This window comes from Salarias fasciatus, chromosome 2 (genome assembly GCF_902148845.1).
Source record: "Salarias fasciatus chromosome 2, fSalaFa1.1, whole genome shotgun sequence".
Taxonomy (NCBI): Eukaryota; Metazoa; Chordata; class Actinopteri; order Blenniiformes; family Blenniidae; genus Salarias; species Salarias fasciatus.
In genome coordinates this window covers 14,173,251-14,192,552 of record NC_043746.1, presented here as the reverse complement: position 1 = coordinate 14,192,552, position 19,302 = coordinate 14,173,251, and the positions used below count along the sequence as shown (strand labels likewise).

The following is a 19,302-nucleotide window of genomic DNA, read 5'->3' as shown; positions in this document are numbered from 1 at the left end:
ACCAAAACAAAAAAAAACACTCATTTATCATATTAAAATGAAGATAGGCTTTAATGTTATCATCAACATAATTTTATGTAGTGAAAACGGAGAAAATGGTGTGTTTGTTCTTGTGTAAAAATGTACAGTATCTAATAGTTTAGGGGTGTAAATTTAATCAATTTATTTTTTTAAGAATGAGAGGCATAGTAAAATATTGTGCTCATATATTTGGCCCTTCATTTGTTTGGTTGTTCAAGCCTTTAGGTCTGTACAACTGACCATAAACCATAAGGCAATATTTTACAGGGTTTTACTATTTTTAATATAATTTTTTTTTTAAAGAAAAGAAATCTTTTTAAGTAAAAAAAATAAAAACATTAAACTTAGGAGTTCTAATAAAATATCAGCTGCAATTGCACTGTTCATGCGCCAGGGGTGCGCAAGTGAGCACATCCTTAGCCCCTCCCATATGCCCGCCCCCGGCCGACTGGCCCTCCCATATCCTGCCCAGTCCCCCCTCCCCACTGCCCCACCCTGCCATCTGGTCCTTTTCACACAATTGAACACATACACACACACACACACACACACACACACACACACACACACACACACACACACACACACACACACACACACACACACACACACACACACACACACACGCACACACGCACACAGAGCCAGGAATCCTTTCTCCTCATTTCCTTTCACAGTGGAAAAACAGGATGAAGGGGCTCTTTCAGACCCAAGGTTACCGTGGAAACCCCCTTATTCTTCTCCTGTCAAACACTTTTGCATCGTCACACACACACACTTATATAGAGAATGACAGAATGTTGGACATTTAAAGTTTAAAGGGACCAAGACTACAGCTGTCCTTCTGTCTGCTATAGTTCGAGCCTTCTGTTTATGATAGACAAAGAACTTCACCCCCCCCTCCTGTTTTCTTTTGCATTCTTTCCACTGCTTGTAATTTATCCTTCCTAAAGTAAACCTTCTACAGCTAAAAACATTCATTGTTCTCATCAACTTTGTGTAAAGCACATCTCTCTTTGTGTTAAAGTTGGCAAAAAGGTTTGTTTTCGTGTCTGTTACCTCTCTGTAGCACATTCAGCACTTAGTTTTTTTGTTTTTTTTTCCTAAGAACAGCTCAGCCTGGAGATATTGATGTTGAAACTTTACACCCTCTCCCTTGCTCCACTTTGTTAAACTCCAGCACTGGAATGCTGAATGGAAAAAGTTAGTTTGAAGTTATATAAAGTTAATGTGTCGTTCTTCGATTTCACCACCAGAGGGCGCATGAAAAAAACCGCTCATGCTGAAAATGTACAATGGAGGACATCATCTGAAAGCTCTTAGTGAGTTAAAAATAAACCACAGCAATCCACAAACAGGGAGTGGTGATAGAAGGATGAATACACTGTATGTAAGACTACAAAGTGATTGTGAAGAGGGGAGGCTATGTTTTCTGAGAGGCCTGAAACTATTTGAGTTGAGTCTGTAATTCAGAGTAGCCAGAGATGAAACAGTAATGCTGCTCTTTTCCTTTGTTTTGCTCACTTTGGCTTTTTCTTTCGCCTCCTTTCCAGCCATCTCTGTCTTTGTGTATTTTATCCTTCCAAGTCTGCCGACACAACTTCAACTACACATTTCTCCTTTTAAGGAAAGAGGGAACGAGAGGGAAGGGAATAGGAGGGGGAGTGAAGGACACACTCAGGTCTGCTGACTGATAAACAGACTCCTCTTTGTGCAGATGGAGACACACACACACGCGCACACGCACACACACACACGGTTACATATTGACAAATGACCTCAACATAACTTGACTATTTTCCCCCTTCCAGTCTTCCTCGCTGTCTTTGCTCTGCCCCCATCTTTCCACTTAATTAGAAACAGAAGTCAAAACCAGAAGAATTTCAATACTCGCCTGTGTTTGTGTACACGCGCACACACACACACACACACACACACACACACACACACACACACACACACACACACACACAAAGACCAAAGGTCCCCCCCCCCCCCCCAACTTTTCCCCCCCTACATCATCTTTCACTGCCAGGCAGCTGTTGGGGAGACAAGAGGGAGGTGTTCCCGGAACTGTCTGTGTGTGTGTGTCTGTGTGTCTGTGTGTGTGTGTGTGTGTGTGTGTGTCTGTCTGTCTGTGTCTGCTTTTTACATAATGTCAGTTGTGATTTGCTTTCCAAATAAGGAATTTGTGTGCGTCCCATCACTATCAAAAAAGACGTTATGGCAGTACTCCAAAACTGTGTGTGTGTGTGTGTGTGTGTGTGTGTGTGTGTGTGTGTGTGTCTGTGTGTGTGTGTGTGTGTGTGTCTCTCCAGTCACACATATGTTCTGCCTCAGTCATCTCCTTTCCTCTTTTCCTCCCCCACAATGACTAAGACCACTGTGATACAGTGCTTCATACTGGCCACTGGGGGCACCATCTGCTCATAAATGAAAATCTGTCGTGCATGTGGAAAACCACAGAGCAGCCATTTTACAATCTGTACACCAGACCCCATTTTATGAATCAGCCATGATGACAACATAGCTACGGCTGATTCTATTGGTTAAAGCGCATCTGGCATTAGTGATGATCCACACATGCTCCCTCACCAGCCTCCTGTCTCTGAGACACACACACACGCGCACACACACTGACCCAGTGACATGATGCTGCCACTAGGTCAGTGTGCTTGTCACAGACTAAAAGGATTCCCACCCCTTGAGATTATAAACTCCAGGTTAAAGGACTAGTCGTGCTGTAGTATATATAGTGGTATGTCTGCACAAAAGGGGATCAAGCTTATTATGGTTGTTACATTCTGTTTTCTTTTTCTTTCAGTGCTTTCATCAGGAAGGGTTATTACAGTTTTTTTTACTGATCAGTCTCACTGCTTCAGCTCTCCCCACTTGTTTTTGTTGAGTCTTGTCACTTCCTTTCTTCCGACTCTTTTAGCTGCGACTTGCTGTGTTTCCTCTCAGATGTCCAGATGGATGTTTTTACTGTGTGAGTGTGTGTTTTCGGCCTTCCTGCTTTGGTTTCCTGCCCTCAGCATGAACAATGCACGTTGGAAGTGATATTCATTGTTGATGAATACTGATGTAATGCAGACTGTTAAAGATGAAGCCAGAACGGATCACTGATTGTGTGTGAGGATTTTAATGAAACTGAAGCTGATGCTTAGTGGGACCGGGGAACGTGTCAAGGCCGCAGTCCACTGACTGCCTGCTCTGTGTGTTCTGAATGAATGGCTGAGTGGCGAGATGAGGAGCCCATTAGGAGCCGGGCCTCATTAACAGACTGTTCAACCGACTGGCTTCTCATGTGTAGACAAAGCTTGGCTTGACTGGACATATGGATGGATAAACAAATGAGTCAGTTGTATTGCTGCTTCTGCTGTTTCATTGACTGTGGTCAGAGTGCTTGTCTTCATGCTTCTTCTGTCATGCAAAAAATAATTTTCTAATGTTAAAAAGTTTTTTCTTAAATCCAGACGTATTAGAAATGACAATATTCACACAGCTTTCACAGAAAGAATAAAAGTCACTCACCAAAGAAACCTTAAGACTCTGTAAACCTTAATTGTAGCACACAACAGTTAGACTTGTCATTATGCAGGCGCAAAAATGTCCTTAACAACATTTAATTATTGCTTTTCCGCTGCTACAGCTGAGTCTGTCCAGCAAGGATGTCCTGTAGTTACAAAGCCCATAATTTTAGCTTCTGATGGTGTTACATGAGGTGATCTCCGGCCTGTGGATGTAAGTAGGCTGCTGAGGATGTGAGTTCTGGCTTTGTTTGTCTAACAGACCGAGGTCACATTCATATCCTGCTCATCCTAATGCATTCTTGTCTCTTGTGAAAATAAATTCAAGGATTTTTTTTCTTAGTTTCAGAGCTTATTGAATGTCGAGAATGAAAGGAACTGATGGACCTGAAGGTTATGTGACATAGTTAGAACTTATCTACAGGATAAGAATGTGAGACATGACTTTAAAAGAGTTCTTTAAAAAAGCAAAACAATAAATACCATGCTCGGTGTCAAGATTTGAAACAGTGAGATTGGAATGAGAAGAAGGAGTACAATGTACTCTTCTGCTCTCTTTGGCCTCCTCTTGTTTGACCTTCACAGAGATAAGGTCTTCACAGAGGCTGTTCTGTTTTCCAGCAGGATTTAAAGCAGAACTATGAGAAGAGTAAACAGACAAAACCCCTACAGTTGACATTCTTTTGGCTATATGAAGAAGTGAATAGGGCTGGGCAATATTGGAGGGTTTGTAGTATAATACTGTCGGAAGATGTGCTGATTAACATTACCTGTTGTTTTTTTGTTGTTCCTTTGACATTTATAACAATGCTTTATGCATCAATATCACAGCAAATAGTCCACCAAAACATAATTCTTGTGATGAATTATTTTGGTTTGAAGTTTGCAGGTTTTCTGGTGGTGTGGTATGAACATACTGCATGAGTTCATACGGTTCATTATATTGAATTCTGAACTGTCCAGCACTTTGCTGACCATACAGCTGATGTTCCTGGGTACAATGCAATATTATTTGATCAAACTCATGTGAATGCTCATCTTTCATTCACTGTGGATTTTCATCTATTGCCTGCACATCCCCCCCCCCCCCTCCCTGACACATCCTCTCAGTCACAATGCTGACCTTGTCAGAACAATTTAATGCAAACTGTGTCTGTCGGGTGTCATAGTGTTCTGTGTGCACACGCATATGCCGGATTCAAGCTTTAAATGCCTTTCAGCTTGCAAGTGTCTGGCAATATTTGAAAGGTTCACACAACCCAAAGACATGCTTCCTCCAGGGTTACAGATATTTCATGTTAGTTCAGGCTCACCATGGGCAACTCATGCAATAATCCCAACACCTCCATGACACCACACAGTTGGGAGAAAGCGAAAAAAATCCAACGCTCTGCCAAATCTGTCACTTTCCATAGCATCACATCTGTACATCTCATTAATTCACTTCTTTCTCTACTACAGACTGTGCTGAAATCACTGCAGTTTGTTGTCATTCTTTCAAATCTGATGCACATTGTCAAGTCAGCAGGAATGGAGTTTTTAACTGTCTCCCTTTCTTCTTTCCTTGTCTGAAACTTATCACCAATCTTTCACCTCTCCAGCCAAGAAAGAGCAAGAAGGTGGAGATGAAAAGAAGCAGGCGCAGAAGAAGAAGGTGAAGGAGCTGAAGTTTCTGGATGCCAAGTCTTCACAGAACCTCTGTACGTATCCTGGCCTCATGCCAACAACTTGCCAACAAAATGTTGTAGAGGCAATTTTTCTTCATCAAAAGCCGAAATTTTAAGTGAGTTCTTGTGTTGATTGTTTGCTCTCACAGCTATTTTCCTGGGCTCATTCCGACTCCCATACGAAGAGATTAAGACTGCCGTCTTGCAGGTCAACGAGAAGATTCTCACAGAGTCCATGGTTCAGGTGCGGAGCTCAGATATATCTTATTGCTGTTACTGCAGTTGTTTTTTCCATAAAATATTACAGTAGGGATTGGTCTTCGGTGAAATAATCTCTTTTCATGTTTTCAATAGATAATACCCTGGTCAAGGAGCAGTTAGAGGCTCAGTTGCACATCTCTTTGACTTTCTAACTTATTTATATTTTTGTTTTCTTTTCTTTGTAGAACCTTATCAAGCAGTTGCCATCAGAAAAGCAGCTGAAATCTCTGGGAGAAATGAAGGACGAGTATGATGACTTGGCTGAGTCTGAACAATTTGGAGTAGTTGTAAGTAAAGTAAAACACACGCAAAACTGCATTGAGATAATGTGTTTAATTTTCATTACTTGCTGACTCGGGAATATTCAAAAATGTTAATCAGCGTTTTGTCACTTGCTTGATTTTCATTGTAAAAACACAGTGTTTAATTACTTCAGGCCTTTTCTTTACGTTAGTTTTGCTGTTCAATATTTGGCATTTCTTGAGTTTTGCTACAGATACTGAGAAGCCGATGTCACAAATATGTGACACACGGGTTGGACACTTATGCTAGGGAAGTCCTGGGACCACCATAACCACTAGTAAATGGTAGTAAAAAAGGAAAAAAAAACAAAAAACTTAGAAATTATTTTTTAGCTGTCATAAATGGTCTGCAATGTCATTGTGAGAACTACACATTCTGCCAGCCCTGTCAGGGCAGACATGCTAGGACTAATGTGGTTAAACACAAATGCCTTTGTTCAGTGTTGGAAAGATGTGAGTAATGGAGAACATCTGTCTCTCTCCCGCTCACTCTCCATGTGGCAGCAAACGTGCCAGGATGTGATCTGAAACCCACCCTTTCTCTTTTGTCTCTCCAGATGTCCAGTGTGGAAATGTTGATGCCACGGCTTCGGGACATTCTCTTCAAGCTGCAGTTTGAGGACCAGCTGAACAACATCAAGCCAGATGTGGTGTCTGTTACGGCCGCCTGCGAGGAAGTCATGAAAAGTGACAGCTTCGCCAAGCTTCTGCAGATCACTCTGCTTGTTGGCAACTTCATGAATGCTGGATCTCGCAATGGGAAGGCCTTTGGCTTCTCCATATCATACCTTTGCAAGGTGAATTGTGCATATGTGACACACTTATAAAAGAAGCTTGGTAAACTTTTTTTTTGGGGGGGGCAACACTTACGTGAAGTAAGTCATTTACAACTCGTTAAGTTGATACACAGTGATAGAAAACAATACAGCAATGTCAGTCTCGTAACATTATTTCAGGCTGTGACAACAGTAAGAAAATGTGCATTAACTCAAGTTGTTCAGTATTTGAAAAAATATCTTTCTGTGCATTATTTTAATCAGTTCTTTTTTCTGATCAGCTGCGGGACACCAAATCAGGTGATCTGAAGCAGACGCTGCTCCATTTTCTTGCCGATGTGTGCCAGGAGCAGTATCCTGAAGTCATGACCTTTCCTGAAGAACTCATCCATGTAGAAAAGGCCAGCAGAGGTATATTTCCCATGAAGCACATGTTCTAATCTAATCTGATTTTCTACATAGTTTCATTCTTTGTTGGTTTCTGTTTACATTGTCTTTGTCTAACTGATGTAGTGGGTTCACATTTTACAGCAGATATACATGTCCATTCTCTATTAGTGTCTTTATGCCCAGTAAAAAGTTCATTTTCATGAATACTCTCTCCGTGGTTCTGTCCATGACAGTTTCTGCAGAGACTATTCAGAAGAACCTGGAGCTGATGGGCCGTCAGATCAAGGACCTGGAGAAAAGCTTGGAGACATTCCCTCCTCCACAAAATGACAAGGACATGTTTGTGGAAAAGATGTCAATATCCTCTTTATACAATCTTTTTTCCATAGTCATTTTGAATGAAGCTCCCAAATTAGTCTTGTGTTTTTGTTTTTGTTTTCTTAAGAAAATGAGTAGAACAGACGTCAACTTGTTTTGTAGAAGTTCTGAATAACCATTGGGCCTTCTTTCTTAGTTTTACACTGAACTGTAGTCTATGTATATATATATATATATATATATATATATATATATATATATATATATATATATATATATATATATATACATATATATATATATATATATATATATATATATATATATATATATACATATATATATGCAAGTCTTGTTTCTGTTATTTTTCAGTTTTGGCTGTTTGTCTTTAACGTGAAATATTCCCTTGCAACATAAAATATGCCAATCCCATTATGAATCTGTGCACCTTGACAAAATGTCTTCACAGTTTTGTGACCTCTGCCCACGAGCAGTATGAGAAGCTGGATCTGATGCATAAGAACATGGAGAAGCAATACGCTGATCTGTCAGGCTATTTTGTCTTTGACCCAAGAAAACTGTCCGTGGAGGAGTTCTTCGGGGACCTCAAAACCTTCATAGACATGTTCCAGGTGTGTGTGTGTGCACACAGGCACTTCTCTGTATTGAAATGAACAAAATAGAAAGTGAGCTCACAAGAGAGACTGGTGTGACTTTCAACGTTGCTTTGAGAATACATAACGTAATTAAGAGTATGTTCACAGACAAATCCACAAGCATTTGTGAAAAGGCAGCAGTTGAAAAGAAAACATTACGCCAGGTGCCCATGCACCTGTTTATATTGACTTAAGGAAAGAGAGTGACAGCATTATATTGTCAGTCTAAACAGTAACTCTGGGTGTACATATGGGCAGAGCCTCTACATGAGATAATTTGTTTTGCCAGTTAGTGAGGGGAGCAGTTAATCAGTAGTTATGAATGCACCCATCAGATTAGCCCTTCACCTGAAATTTTTACAGAATCACTGTGATATCTTTAGGACAGACTTTCAATTGAAATTGATTATTCATACATACACTGATTTTTTATTCCTGCTTTTGTCACTTCCCCCTCTAGCAAGCTGTGAAAGAGAATCAGAAGAGGAAAGAGGCTGAAGAGAAGATCAAGAGGGCCAAGTTGGCAAGGGAAAAAGCTGAAAAGGAAAAAGAGGAGAAGCTCAAGAAGAGCCAGCTCTTGGACATCAACGCAGGTCACATTTTGATCATATCTCTTTACCTCTGTGTGACTGAGAAGCAGGGAGAGATGGTGCTCCCTCACTTTGTATTTCCTGTCAATTCCAGTTGGGGGCAGTCAGAGTCCACACTTCTTAGGAGCTCTCTCTCTCTTTGTGTGTGTGTGTGTGTGTGTGTGTCTGTGTGTCTGTGTGTGTGTGTGTCTGTGTGTGTGTCTGTGTGTGTGTCTGTGTGTGTGTCTGTGTGTGTGTCTGTGTGTGTGTCTGTGTGTGTCTGTTGGAGCAGCAATTCAGTATTTATAGACCAGAGTTAATCTAATGTTGATGACTTGTTTGCCGTCCACAAGTAACAATGAAGCTCCACATAAACTGAGGACAAGGAAGACGTATGCCAGGAACTGTGACCTCGTTTCACTCTGCTATGAGGTTTTCACCCTTTACATATATATATATATATATATATAAAAAACTAATATACTGGGAAATTTCTTTATCAGCAGAAACACATTTTCACTCTTCCGTGAGATGCTGTTATACTTTGAAAAGTGCTTAAAGCGTTTTCTCCCATTTAGCACTCTCTCGCACACACACATACACACACACATCTTCCCTCATTCATTCCTACAGACACTCTCATCACACAGTTCCGTACAGGCACTTTTCCCCCGTCTCTCTGTCTGTGACCTACTTCCAGTACATTCTTCATCTCTAGATTCTCCAGAGGCCCGGCTGTCGCACAATCACAATTTGCCATAACCTCTGTGTGCTCCAGCGTTTTGTGTGTTACAATTTACTGTGCTTTTTTTCTATTCGGAATGTTTCTCTTGGGTATTGCTGATGAGTTGGAAAGTGTTATTTTGGCCAAAGTGTGTCCAAACTGTGTGTGTATGTGTGTGTGTCTGTTTTCTGAAGCTCTCACAAAAAGTCTTTGTGGCCTTTCTCTCAGTGGTCCATGTTCCAGCTGGCTTCTTCTCTTCTCTCTTTCTTGCTTTTATTCCATGACTCCCACTTTCTACCCTTCTTCTCCCTCCCCCTCTGTGCCTGTTAGTCATGAAGTGAACACTTAAAGGCACACATGCTCCACTTGGAAGGCTCTGTTCAAAAGTTTAGCGCACTTGTTGATTGGGGGGGGGGGGGGGGGGGGGGGGGGTTAGTTAGAATTTTATGACAGCCTGCAGAGATGGACACAGCTGGAACATGATAGTGCTCTTCCGATGACTGTGCATGAGCATATCAGGGAGCTGCAGATCATTTGCATACAGGTGGCATTTGACTATCCCTGCAGCCTGGAGATATTCAACACCCCCTCTGTATTTGAATTTAACCATACACAAATCCAGCATGAACACACCTGTTCTTTGTTCTCTATTTGTTTTTAACCCTCATACAGGATGTTGGGCATACAATGGCTGTTTGTAGCAGGTGCTCCAATGTCCCCCAACCTGTTCCTAGCTCCCTTTTTTCCCCACTTTTAATCTCTCCCTTTTGTCCTCACTCTAACTATCACAAGAGTATGTCCTTGTAGTTCTCAGTAGTTGCTTCTGCACACAGATATTTCCAGTTGTTTGTTGAATCCCATAAGGTCAAAGTGTGTTTAAACATTGTGGCCTTGCCATTCCTGTGTGAGTCAGGCAGTTTCACTCATTTTAGTCTCACTTGACACATGTGTGAAGCATGTGATGGTGTTTATTGTGATCAATTTGCTGTTCAAAGATTCTCTGATGATTATGTTGTTTTTGTCCAGGTTGATAATCTAATCATAATGTCTCTTTTTTTGGCTCTCATAGAGTTTACAAGTATAGGCTGAGGCTTTTTAAGTGGCACAGCTTGCCACGCCCTGCAGTCCACATTCACCATCTGTGGTTGAAAGTCAGATGTTTGCTCCAGTTTGATTTGATAAACACAGCCTTGCTTGTGAAATGTGAAATCCTCCCCTGGCTGCCATGAACCTATTTTTGGACATATGCCAACACTGCATTAAACATTGACTTTACCACCTTGCCACAGCTAGGTGTCAGTACTGCCTGCAAAAGACTATGGGAGATTTTTACTCTTGTGGTGAAGGGTGTGTGCTTCATAGGTGCTGGTATGGGAACTGACTCTAGGAGTGCTCGTGCTCCACACAAAGAGCAGGAGTGCAAGGCGTAGTGATATGGGGGAGGGGAGGATGAAGAAGAGAAGGGCAGGGCAGCAGATGCTCTGACGGGGATTAGACTGTGCTGTCTGTTGAAAAAGGGGATGGGGAGGAGAGAGAGGAGAAAGGCACAAAGTACAAGAGAAGATTAAACTGGATAAACCCAGTTTGCCTGACATCTCAGACCAGGTGATTGTTATGCTATGCTGTTATGTTACATGACACAATTGTGACATACAGAAGCAATGTTTCTATCAGCAACTAATCACCCAAAGGGTTTTTTCCACTCAATTTATTCATTTTATTAAATTTTTCTCTGGGAAAAAAAGGTCAATTCATGTTCTTTTCAGCAATTGTGTGAACACCCAATAGGGGCACTATTGCTCCACAGAAAATCCTGTGTGTGTGGGTGTGTGTGGGTGGGTGTGTGTGTTAAACAGAGATGTTGGTCATGCATTCACAGTAGATTGGATTCAGAAAGGCAACTTTAAGAGCTCACAATCTAATGCTATTACAATAATTAATCCTTCTTAAGTTCTTACAGTCTTCAGTATGTTGCTGTTTATATCATGCCCTGGCATGTGTGTGTTTGTGTCTGTCTGTCTGTGTGTTGGGGTGGTGGGAGTCTTTGTCCTGCTTCCAATGCTGCAACCAATCTTTGATGCTGTTTCAATGAGTATATTATTACCACAACAGGATTGATTTCTGTGCTCACAAATCACACATTGTACAACTTCTCTTCATTTGTAAAGACCTGTGTGTGGTTTTTTTTTTTGCCCACAGCTACATTCATACAAAAATACTACAGAGATGTGTTATTGAGGTTATAAAGAGCACAAACCCCAGGGCTTACCAGTTTTAGCTGGGTGTTCATCAAGTTCAGCATGTTAGATTCACAGTTAGGCCATTGTTTGGTTCTTCTACTACATTCTCACAAATACTTGTGTGTGTTTTTTTTCCTCATGACAGTAGTTTAAGTCATTCATGTGATTAGTGTCAGTGGAAATGATCCATATGTGTGTCACCGGAAGGGGGAATCATGGCCTACATTTTTCAGAGCTCTCTGTGCAGTTCCACTACATGGACATTGAGGGGTGTATACGAGCCATGTAAGGCTTGTGGGTTGTGAGAGAGAGACTTTCTCTGACGTGACAGGCCAGACCGCAGGCCATCTGTTTCCTGGCTTATTGCAGGATTTGTGTTGTTTTTGTGTGTGTGTGTGTGTGTGTGTGTGTGTGTGTGTGTGTGTGTGTGTGTGTGTGTGTGTGTGTGTGTGTGTGTGTGTGTGTGTGTGTGTGTGTGTGTGTGTGTGTGTGTGTGTGTGTGTGTGTGTGTGTGTGTGTGTGTGTGTGTGTGTGTGTGTGTGTGTGTGTGTGTGTGTGTGTGTGTGTGTGTTCAGAGGGTAGAGGAGGTGGCAACATAAACCTTTAACCCCCAACCCCACTGCCTCCCCCCCAACACCCCACTGCCTCTCCATTGAGATCTAAATAGAAGTAATCAAAACCATCTGCCTGAGTGTGGAGCTGTGCCACCGAAAGCTACCCTTAAAGTAACCATGGTAACACTCACATATGTAAACAGAGATTGAGTGCCCTCCTTGGGTGTTGCCCCCCCTCCTTTAACTCATGACCACCAGCCAGTAGTGCTGTGAAGAGTATGTAACTGTAAATAAAGATATAACAAGGCCAAAGAGGGCACTGATTGTTCCAGTAAACATAGACAAATACAAAGATCATTTCCAGTCTCTTTTTTTTTTTCCTTCAGTTGGCCACATTATTTTTGTGTTTTGGTGTGGATTTGGTTTTTAGTGGGTGTGTCTTTCCAGTAAGCCTGTGTTTTACAGACTGTCTCTCTGAATGGCCAGTTTGTAGCCCCAAGCAGTGACAACTAGATGAAATAGGTCACTGCCCTTCTAGGTTGATGTTGCTAATTTGCGAGCGTGGTAACATGGGCGTTAAATGTCCCCTCTGCCCACGTGTGTGTCGGCACATCAGAAAGAGGAGTAGGTAGAGAGCTCAGTTAAACTACCCATCATTCCTTTGCGTGGTAAGAAAATGACTGTGTCAGAGCAGAATTGATTAAAATAATAGGTGTGTGAGTGAGAAATTACAGTTTATTGCTCCACATGTTTACTTGATCTGCTGTTTGCTGCATTGCTGATGTTGTGTTCTGATGCTGTTTACAGAGGGTGATGAAACTGGTATCATGGATGGCCTGCTGGAGGCACTGCAGTCCGGCGCTGCTTTCAGGAGAAAGAGAGGTCCACGCCAAGCAGGTACTTCAACACATGTGGGGTTGTAAATCCTCACCAAACATGCACATGTTTCAAAGTTTCATGGCTTCCTTCCTTTCCAGATTTTTCTCATTATTGCTTCCACACATGTCGTAACCATTCTGGACAGAACCGCGTGCCGCGTATGAGACTCATTCATTCCTTCCCCTTTTGTCACTCAGTGTCTGTGTTGCAGTCAACACACAACAGATTTGTTTATGTTCTCTTGTCTCCGTTTCATCTGTGGCATGGCTGTGAGCTGTGGAAATTTCCCCTGGCCGTGGTCACAGTGGTATAGGAAATGCCATCAAAGGCTGGCACAACAAAGGGAGAGACCGTGGGCGTGGACAGTGAGACGCTCGAGAAAGGGGCAGCTGAAGAGGGTGTGTCTGTGGAATAAGGAAATATTCAAGGAATATGAACGTAAGAGAGGGGTGAACCAGAGTGTCTGCGGAACATGGGCGACGCATGTGTGCAATAACGAAACATGTCTGATGAGGGTAGTAAATTAGAAAAAAAAAAAAAAAACTTCTAAAGAAGTAATAAAGAATTAACCCACCCTGAACAGGTCACTCTTCAAAATGAGACCCTGAGTCGCGATGAGACTACCTGTAACAATAAAGGTGAATAAATAAATAAATAAATAATAAAAAATTTCACATAATAAATGGAACTTTTTCTCATTAATGAATAGCCCAACCAGAATTTTTAGGCTCCCGCACAACTCTCAGGTTATACAAGTTCTCATTGTGACCATATTTTTCAGTTCTTCTGCAGAGATGCAGTTCACTAATGTGATTATTATTTTTCTCCATACTGTGTCTTACTTATCGACGTAGTTTTGTTTTGTGCTTGAAAGCATGTTCTCACAGCTTATTTAGTCGAAAATGTTAAAGATCAAAAATGAAAGCAACACAAACCGAGCTGTAACTTGGTAACTCGATCCCTCGTATGAGGCAACTAATGTGAGCGAGAAAAGCGCCCGGCGCCCATTAACAGAGAGGGGTGAGAGAAAGTTAGTGTGCGTGTGTGCGCGCGTTCAGTATTTGCACATAAGAAAGGCTGTGGAGTGTGTGCAACCCAATCCCCCCTCTCAATAGAAGCCAGATGTGAAGCAGTGCTCCAGAGTGGAATAGCTCAGAGCCAGAGGGTAGACTGCTTTCCTTTCTTTCTGCCTTGTAGTCTCTCTTTCCCTCCTTATGAATTTCCAGGTTGGTTGACTCTGAGCATAGTTTATAGTCCTTTAAAAATATTTGCCTTTATGTTTGAACTACTTGTAGTCATTTGTATCTGTAAAAGGCACCGATCCATCAGTGTTTGTCAGATCCCTTCCTGCTTTGTAGTCAGCTTCAAGAGGTTTTGCTTAGGATAAGTAGAGCAGATATCCCAGGAGTCGAGTCCTACTCTATTGACCTTTCCTGCCTCTGAATTGTTAGCAATCCATCTCACCACAGAGCTCTGCTGGGTCGAACAGAAATATCTGAAGTTCGTCTAACTCAACCCCCTCCAGTGTATCTCTCTTTTTTTTTTTGCATGTAGATCTGAATGTTTTTACAGTGTCTGTAAATTTCAGATTTTTTTGTATGGTATTTCCTATTAAGATGCTTCTGTTTCAGTCTTTTAAGCTGTTCTGTGTTGTTTCTCTCGGTAAGTGTACATAGGTTGTTTGCTTTAAGATAAAACTGGTGTTAAGACGTGTTGTTTCTAATCCTTCTGAGTCACACTAAGTAAGTCATTGTGTGTGGGAAGTTCACTTCAGCAAACGCACACACACAAACACTCATCAAAGCTAAACTTAGAGACGGCAACAGTGAGCAGGGAAAAGGAGGGAGAAACAGGAGCTGGGAAGAAAGAGTGGGGCCCATTTGAGGGCTCAGTCAGTCATCCACAGTGCTATTTGGCCACCTCACACTCTTTAACAGGAAATACTTGAACATGTGTGTGGAAATAGGGGAGAATAAGCTTTGCTCCCTGCTCATGTTCGCCAGTTGGAAAAAAATTGATTGGCCTTATGCATTCCTACTGTTTAGGGTCTGCACTCTTGCCCCGTTGTACGATTACTGCTTATTTTTACATTTTCTGTGGCAGATGTTGTAGGCTGCTAAGTCATGCTGTTGTTTGTATCTTTGCTTTGTTTCAAGGTTATTTTCTTCTCTCGTGTTTAAAGGCTGCTCCTTCTCGGTTACCCACAATCCTTCCTACACTCAGGAAGTGACTGAAGTTGTTCACCCACTCAGTTAGAGCCTTTCCTAGAGCACACATGTTCGAGCAGCTGGTTGAATCAGAGCTCTTGATCATTGAACTTGTCGGAGGAGGCACATCCTGACTGGCTCAACTGAATATAAATCTGGGACCAGGTTAACAGGTGTCCATCATCTAAGCTCAAATACACATGTAGATTAGTTATTAGTTTATTGTACCTAAAAAATTGAGACATATAGCCTGCACCTATATAAAATCAGTTTGCAAACACAGATAAATATTCATTATAGAATTACAATATTACATTATTCTTTCGCTTTTTTGTGTTTTGTTAGGTTTTAGGTAAAAACTAATAATGGTGAGTACATTTTAAATACAGGGGACCCTATAAGTAAAAACAGTCTAGTTAAAGAAAAATTTTCCCGCTCACCCTAACTTTTTGTGACGTATCATGTTTCAAGACACTAGTTAAAATCAATGGCCCATCATAACTGTAATTCTTTATCCAGCATATTGAATCACAGTTGGCTTCAGCCAGTGTGCTTCATGTTGTCACAGAATCCATTTCATTTCATGTGTTTGCAACCACAGGAAAAAGTTCACTCGTCCAATAAATAACCAAACAAAGCTAAATATCAGGGATCTTTTCATCTTGCCAATAGAATGAAAACTCAAGTTTCAATTACTCGATCCACCGCAATTTGTTTTGAAATACATTTGAATTGCCTCAGAAAAAGATTTTACCTGTCTTCAGATCATTATGGACTTGCTGTAAGAGCAACTGCACTGCAAGGCTTTGATAGATGAAACTTTAGCAGTATGTGTTTCTTCAGACCTGAGCTGCTGTCTTCATTTTTAGTTTCAGTTGTATGGATTTTTCCAGCTTTTAGTATTTGACCTTGTGGGGATTTTGAAAGGGATTTGCTTCAACAGATTTTTCTAAAGCTTGCTGAAGGAGGGCAGTATCGCAGTAACTTCGTTTGTAGTCAGTGTCGCAGTCACTAAAACAAATGTGTCACAACCACAATCACAAACAAAGCTCACCCACTGCAGACATAATGACAATGACAGCTATGTCACACCAAGGCTGGAGTCATAATCACAGCCGCAATCCTTCTCACCAGGAGTGGAGAGAACTGGTGCACTCAGCCCCTGAATTTTCCCTCTGAATAGACACAGCTGAGGAATAAGTGGCTCACAATGATGGTGTGTGAAAGTTGCTGGTTGAAACATTTATTTGTGAATAAGACATATCCGACCACAATGAATGTCCTCTAAGTTGCTCAGGAACTCAAAAGCAGGAGCTAAGTTTGTTCATTTCTGTAGAAAAGACCTGCTCTGCTTTGAATTTGAAGTATTACAGCCTGAGGCGTCTCCCCGTTCATTCTGGACAAAACATACTTTTTGCTGCTAATCAGTGCACACGATTGATCACGGTGGTAAAACATAAATGCGCTTCCATCTTATCTGGCTCACAAGGGAAGTTTGTGCACCTGTTACTTCAAGTCTTCTTCAATTACGGCAACTAGACTGTTATTCATGGATGTCGTCAGTGTTAAGATAAGTGTTAGTTAACAGCATTGCACTGATACGCTGATTGTAGGTACATGGCACATTATAAGAGTAAGTTCAGATTATCAGCATTGCAGACGATGAAAAGTTGGTTACAATAAAACAAAACTATATCAGCACGTTTTAAAACTCAGTGCATCTCAGTGGCACTGCAATCATTTTCATGCCAACTTTACATGCTCCTGAAACAAAGCTCACAACTTTTAATTCATTCATGACTTTTGAGTATGGAAGAGACTTTATTGGTGTCCCTCCCCTCACAGCTGCAGCGACTGCACACGTCACCGACTGTGCATTAAGAGACTACTGAGGGCCCATTGAGTGTGTTGTCACGCTCATTGTGTCATGCGGTGTGACTGAATGGGTAGCCACGAGGCTACGGTGCTATATACCCCCTCACCTTTGACCTGCACCGCAGCTCTGTGTGTGTAGTTTGTGCTGTCTGTGTAAAAAGAGCAGACAGCACAGGGGGGGATGCTCAGCTGTCTGCTCTCTGTGGGTCTGCCCTCCCCCCTTCCTTTAAATCTCATACAGACAAAACACACACACACACACACCAGATGCTCGCATGCCGATACAAAGGCACACATGCGTGTTCGCATACTAATGCATGGACCCCAACAGGCACATGGCATTCCTGAGGACACATTGTCCAAAATACAACATCAACCTTCTCTGACTTTCAGTTCTACAGCAGCACAAGAACGGTATTTGCTTTCTTATATAAATACACACTTGCCAGATTGATTACACTTGCCTAATTGTGCTAGTGTGTTCAAAGCAACTTAAGTGGTGGAATGATGTCTCTAAACACTCTTTATAGACCCATCTGCTGGGTCATGACCCTCGCTGTAGCAACCAATCACAGTAGCACCAAGCTGACAAAGCACCAATCACAACAGAGAGACCTCGGCAAAGGACATAGCAACAATAGAGGCACACGCTGGCTCTGCAGACAGTCTGCTCTGACAAAGAGCCGCAATGAAGGCTCGTCCAAAGCCTTGTGCTGCCACAGATTTGTACAAACAACAGGATGGTATTATTCAAAGTGCTCATCAATCAATTCATCTATGGAACAGTGGCCACGTCACACATTTAACTCTCTCTACGAGAATGAAGGGCAGCCACACGCACACACCAGTTGGACCTATTCAGTGACATAAAATCCATCCTTTTACATCAATAGCGGTTCAAAGACACTAGCCAACAGTTGCATGGGATGACGTCACCGTTTCCCACAGTCCTCCAGTGCAGATGAGCAGTGTGTTACCCCGTGGAGCCTGGAGAGGGTGCTACAAGTCTCTGCTAAGTTAAAGGGATTGATGAAGGTTCAGCCTACATCTGCAAATACAGTGTGGTTGTAGCAGTTTTTGTACATTGTGCATCATGTGACTGTGGATTTACTGCTGACAATGTGCGATACAAGGGGAAATCAAAGATGGCAGCTTTCTTGTTGTATCACTAACATCCCATGTCAGTATGAGAGGAAGATGTTGAAACCTACAGTAAAAGAAGACATGCTGATTACATGTACTTCAGAAAAGCCGCTCTACGTTGTTCTCCTGATCCCATATTGGCTTGTCTGCAAATTCTCTTCACTTTTCTCACCGTTTCTGTACTTTCCCTTCATAAGTGAAGCGGATCTCGCTGTACAACAAAGCATTCTTTCCCTCAACAGGCAGTAATTATTAGGTGTCCTGGAGAGTAATGTTTTACAGATGATCTTTTCACCACAGTCTTTGTGCCACTGACCAGGCTCCACTGTGCAAAAACACTATCCTGTCCATCAGTAGACGCTGCTTTTCTCTGTGCTGCTGCAGCCAACATGCTTCATGCCATCTGCATGCGTCATTCAGTCAACACTGGAGCTGCCATGTGTTTGCAACATACATGCTGAGAATTTCCTGTTTGTTGTGCCAAGTGGTGCACAGCTACCACACGGATGTTGTGCTTTTTTTGCAAAGGTAAAAGACTTGCTGGAGAGAAAATGAGAAATGATTTGAGTCAATGCAGCAGAGGCCAAGATATCCTGACTGTCAGTCACTTACGTGGGTCAGTATTCAGAATTAATTTCTGATCTGCATTTTTTTTTTTTTTTTTTTTTAAATTTAGGGCAGCTCTCCCAGGAGCTACATGTGAAATTTACCAAAAGGTGACGTTAATACGTAGATGTGTCTAAAAAATGAATACAGCTGAGTGTTTTGTCAGTCATCTCTACATACATATAACTTAAAACTGAAAGAAAAATGCAATGAAGAAAAACATCTGCTCTTGTAACATGTCACAGTAAAGTTTTTGAGGGACAGTGGTGGCCTGGAGGTTGGTGAAGTGCTCCTGGCTTTAGGAACCGGTTCAAATCCCGTAGCTGGTAGGTCCCCACTGTAGGTCCATGAGCAAAGCCTTTTTCCCGCAGCAGCTCCTTGGGAAACCTACCATTTTATTTATCCCAGCTGTAAATGGGTTGAATATATTACTGAATGTTTTGTCCTCAATGTTGACGCATTTCGAGGAAAAAAGAGGAAGTATAAAGATTTCCGTGATCTGAGCTTTACAAGGGCCGGATTGTGATGGCTTGACCTCAGGGTCAGAGCGTCTCCAAAGCCACAACTCTTTTGAGGTGTATCCA

General features: G+C 41.9%; 1 protein-coding gene across 3 annotated transcripts in view; it reads left to right on the top strand.

The window, feature by feature from the left end:
• diaph1 (diaphanous related formin 1) overlaps positions 1 to 19,302 on the top strand; it is a 102,562-nt gene that overhangs the window by 77,584 nt on the left and 5,676 nt on the right. For all 3 annotated transcript variants that reach the window (XM_030106942.1, XM_030106950.1, XM_030106934.1), the window contains 9 exons: positions 5,153 to 5,251; positions 5,368 to 5,462; positions 5,665 to 5,766; positions 6,339 to 6,578; positions 6,839 to 6,968; positions 7,181 to 7,305; positions 7,733 to 7,897; positions 8,382 to 8,514; positions 12,816 to 12,905. In XM_030106942.1, the coding sequence (XP_029962802.1) occupies positions 5,153 to 5,251; positions 5,368 to 5,462; positions 5,665 to 5,766; positions 6,339 to 6,578; positions 6,839 to 6,968; positions 7,181 to 7,305; positions 7,733 to 7,897; positions 8,382 to 8,514; positions 12,816 to 12,905 (1,179 nt within the window). The remainder of the gene's footprint in view (positions 1 to 5,152; positions 5,252 to 5,367; positions 5,463 to 5,664; positions 5,767 to 6,338; positions 6,579 to 6,838; positions 6,969 to 7,180; positions 7,306 to 7,732; positions 7,898 to 8,381; positions 8,515 to 12,815; positions 12,906 to 19,302) is intronic.